We start from the raw sequence: 4,668 nt of genomic DNA, 5'->3' as shown, positions 1-4,668 counted from the left end.
TTCATCAATATCAAAATACGAGTAAGGGCTGTCTGGGGGTAGACCCCACTTATCTGTGCACCGAGGAGGCAACAGGCAGCGGGAACCAGGATACGGATAAAGGACAACACACGGACACCAGGAGTACAGGAGACAGAACGGAGGACACGGCTGGGAATCAACGACAGGATGCAGGATGACTGGGCACAGGAACCAGGAGTAGCGGGTAGGTGGGAACCAGGAACACTTGAGACCCTGAGGTGCAAAAGCTATAACCGGCGCCTGTCCTGGGCAGACGCCGGCTCTTTATTCAAAATCCCCGCCGACGCTGACGTGCGCTGCACTGCCGGGCGCATGATGTCAGCCGACGGAGACGCTCGGGGACGTTGCCCAGCAACGCCCCGATGCCTGCTGACGATGCCGTGGGGACGGAAGCTAGGGGCGTTGCTACGCGACGCCCCCGACGTCTCCCCCGGCACTCGTCTACACTGTCTGTCCCAGCGGGTCCGGGACAGTAGTGTAACAAAACTATGGTGTGGCTGAGATGTTTTATATTGTAGTGAATGCCAATAGATGATGGTAGACAAATCTGATGATCGTAGTTAGACACACCCCTTTGACGGTGCACGCCCTAATAAAATGTGCTGTGCACACCTATGGTGTGTGCACCCACTGCAAAAACATGGATCACTGGGTGCATGCACTCAGGACTGCAGGCAGGGGGCAGAGAGGGGCGGCGGCCATCCCCATTAGCATATGTGAACGCCAAGCGTTTTATGGGCATTCTAATGCTAATGAGGACATGAAGTGGCCAATGGGAGCGGGCAGCTTCCCTCCCATTTCCTTTAGAATGTGCATGCCTATGTAAGGGTGCCTCAGACCACTTTTACATACTGTATGTGTGGACATTCTACATCATTCGATGGTCAGCGACCATCAAATAATGTGGGAGTTCCCCTGCATGCTGTGAATGGATGTCTATGCAAAACATCCATTCGCAGCCAGTGCGACAGAAGCGCCTTACAAATGGTGGGCCGGTATGCCACCATTCCCAAGGCGAGTATATATATATGCATCCGAGCGAATCAACCAGAATCAGGTCATTTTTATATTTCGATTTTATCTCATTTACCTTTTTATTTCAATAGCGACTTAAATGATAAGAGAGTTTCACACTCAGACCAAATGATACAAGTCGCTGCCCACAGTTCCAGCCACCTCCCCTCGCAGCCGCGATCCCCCGCATGGCTGCGAATGGATGATTTTGCATACTTCTCCATTCGCAGCCTTGGGTGCGGGGGAGAAATCCATAGATGGTCGGCGCCCATCAAATGGTTTCTTTGTGCTCACAGATCAGAGAGACCTCTATGGTGTCTCTGATATACAAGCGCCCTGTGCGGCAAGCAGGCGCGCAGCTGATATCCGCTGACGTCAGCTGCCCGCCCTTCGCACCTGCATCACCAGTTGATTTGCATGGGAATGCCCATGAAATGCTAGGTGTTCCCATGGGCTATGCCCCCCGCCATCGCCCCCCCCGCCCTCCATCCGCACTGCTAGGTGCGAGCGGGATGGCGAACATGTTAGTTCGCCTTTTTCGCCGTGCCCGCTCGCACCCTGCATCTGCACATGCACAGAAATGCATATGTGCATGCGCAGATGCAAAACAAATTAAAATAACCCCCCATTTCTGCAACAAATGGAGTCCTTGTAAGAACATTTACATTTTCTTGCTCTTTATGGTATTAGAGATTATTTTATAGCAATTATTTACAGAAGAGTAAAATATTTCAACACTTCCAATGCTGATTGGACTTGTTGAAAATGAAGAATAAATCAATAAATAAATATACCAAATAAAATTAACTTTTTATTGTATTTTAGAAAAAAGATATTGAGCATCCTTACTAAAGATAATAGAGTGAAACGCGTTTGTTTAGCACACCACACAAATAATATTCTTTTTTGTACCATTATCCAGCAGAAAGCTTAAAACAAAAACTTCATGGAAGCCACCTTAACTTCAGCTTTATTCATCAGAACAGCAGAGGACAACAGACACACAGAAAATACATTTTGAAGAATGATTCACAAAGAAAGTGTAATAGGGTCAGAAATCTATTCATACATAAAGAGAATTATTGACAGAAAACTCTTTTTTTTATTAACAAATTTTTATTGTGACATTGAAGAAAACATGTTGATAAAGAGAAATGCCAAAAAACTAATACACAATATATTTATCTTTTGACTTATTACCTTTTGTGAACCGTAGAAGTATAACTGTACATTATAATCCTTCCTGGCCCCTCCAGTTGGCCAATGACCATGGCCTCTCATCTACTTTGATCACTGCATCTAATGCTGGAATCCATGCTTTGGTCATGCTTTTTTCCTGTCCTCAGGACCCCAATTTAGGACAGGAAAGGTCTCCGCTTTGCCACTTGTCTCCCCTCTTCCCCTAGATTGTAAGCTCCTTGTGGAAGAACCCCCTTCTCTTTTGTTCTCATAGTCCTCTTGTCTCATACTTCTAATACAGCCCTCACCAACTCAGCGACTATTTTACCAAGATCTACTCTCAATCAGTGCTGTTCATCTCTCCCAATGGCTTCCCTAGTAATATGACAATTACTCATTTGCTCACATAACTTCTCAGCTGTATTTTGCACTGAGATTTGTTGTACTAATTGATGTCCATTTCAGTGTTGCTTATTATACTGTGATGTTGTGTTTAACCTGTATCATTCTAATGTGTGCAGTATGTATGGCACTGTGAACCATTTGTGGCACCCTATAATACTACTACTACTCATTATAAAACAATAAGAATAATAATAAGAAAACAAATAATAATAATAATAATAATAATAATAATAATAATAATAATAATAATAATAATAATAGTGCTTTGTTGAAAAAGCAGCATCTCCCAATTCAAAAAGAGTATATTCATTTACATTATGGGCCCATATGAGATGCGTTGGTTTTGACTCTTTGAATTATCCCGGTTGTTCTCAGTCTTTTAATTTGTGCAACATGGTCTTAAAAAGAACCTCCTTAACTTCCTTGTTTCTTAAAGTATAAATGAAAGGGTTTAGCATGGGTACAACGATTGTGTACATTAGAGTAAGGAATTTATCATACTTATTACCCTGTGGGTTTATGCAGACAATAATGAGTGTACCAAAATATAGACAGACAACTATTATATGGGAGGAGCAAGTAGAGAACGCTTTGTGTTTACCTTCCACACTCTTAATTTTGGTGATCGTAATAATGATGTGGGTATAAAATCCTAAAATGAGGATGAAAGGAATAAGGCTAACAAAAATAGTTCCCACACTGCTCACTAATCTACTGATGTAGGGATCGGAACAAGCAAGCTTCTGTACTGAGGCCAAATCACAGATAAAGTGGTTAATTTCATTGGGTCCACAAAATTTTAAGTCAGCTGTGACCAATATGGTCATTAAAGAAATAATACAACTGATGGTAAAAGGTGTAACCACCAGAAATATAACAAATAAATGGTTCATGATTGACGAATACCTTAACGGATGATTTATTGCTAAATCTCGATCAAAAGCCATAATTGCAAGCAAATAACATTCGGTTATCCCAAGTGAACCATAGAAGTATAACTGTACAAAGCATCCAATAAAAGAGATCTTCTTGCCACTCACAGTCAAATTAGCTAGAAGTCTGGGGAGAGTAACAGACACAAATGAAATTTCCAAAGCTGCAAACACACAGATAAAATAATACATTGGACAATGGAGCGAAGTTCCCGCCTTAACAAGAACAATAACGGCAAAGTTTCCAGCGACACTGGTAATATACATCAGTAATATAACATTGAGAAGTAATATTTCATACTGGTGGAGATCGGAGAATCCCACCAGAATAAATTCTTCAACCATTGTTTTGTTTAATTCTTCCATTTTACCTGAGAAAGCATTATATAAAATAATTATTTGCAAGTAAAAATATGTAGATACATTTATTTAAATAACTCTAAGTGTTGATATGTATTGTAACTTTAAAAGAATGTGTAAAGAATGTTTTCCAGAATTAAGTTGCCTTCTTCTTATTTTTCAATGACCATAACATTTATTAAAACAACTAATTTATTATATAACCACTAATTTTAGAATAGATAAAGATTATTTGGTACATCACATCATTACTATAAAAATACTTGCCATTGAACCAAATGTCTACAATGGGGATGGTAGAAGGGGTGCGCTTATTAGCGATGATAGTATAACTCACATACAAAGAGCAGGTCAATGTTTTGACCCATACCCAGGATCTTCTTCAGGACATAACAGCAGAAACACAAACCACAAAAAAGCAAGTGAATACAACTAGCACTGGGCTGACCTTAATACCCTCAATGATTACCAAAAACTCACACAAGAAAGTGCCACAATAACTTTTTTTTTAAAATTCTAGTCATGCCATTGATCCCTTTAACCCTTAAAGTGCCAAATTAATTTGTTAAAATTGGCGTGAAAATTGCTAAGCAAACATTTTTATTCATCATAATGACCTGTAATGTTTACCTTATATAGGAAATATAATCTTTTTTTTCACCTCATTTTTAACCCCTTCCCGACAATTGACGTACATTTACGTCATGGTCGGGAAGTACTTCCCGACACATGGCGTAAATGTACGTCATGGCATTTA

General features: G+C 40.6%; 1 protein-coding gene across 1 annotated transcript; it reads right to left on the bottom strand.

Annotated features, from left to right (window-relative positions):
- Nucleotides 1–2,990: 2,990 nt before the first annotated feature.
- Nucleotides 2,991–3,917, bottom strand: LOC146049509 (olfactory receptor 5AN6-like). Its single transcript, XM_083166050.1, has one exon. The coding sequence runs from the start codon at nucleotides 3,915–3,917 to the stop codon at nucleotides 2,991–2,993; it is 927 nt and encodes a 308-aa protein (XP_083022176.1).
- Between the last annotated feature and the right edge of the window lie 751 nt (nucleotides 3,918–4,668).

This window comes from Crinia signifera, chromosome 12 (genome assembly GCF_055691185.1).
Source record: "Crinia signifera chromosome 12, ASM5569118v1, whole genome shotgun sequence".
NCBI lineage: Eukaryota > Metazoa > Chordata > Amphibia > Anura > Myobatrachidae > Crinia > Crinia signifera.
Note: the sequence above shows the minus strand (reverse complement) of the source record. Positions and strands in the feature narration are given on the sequence as shown.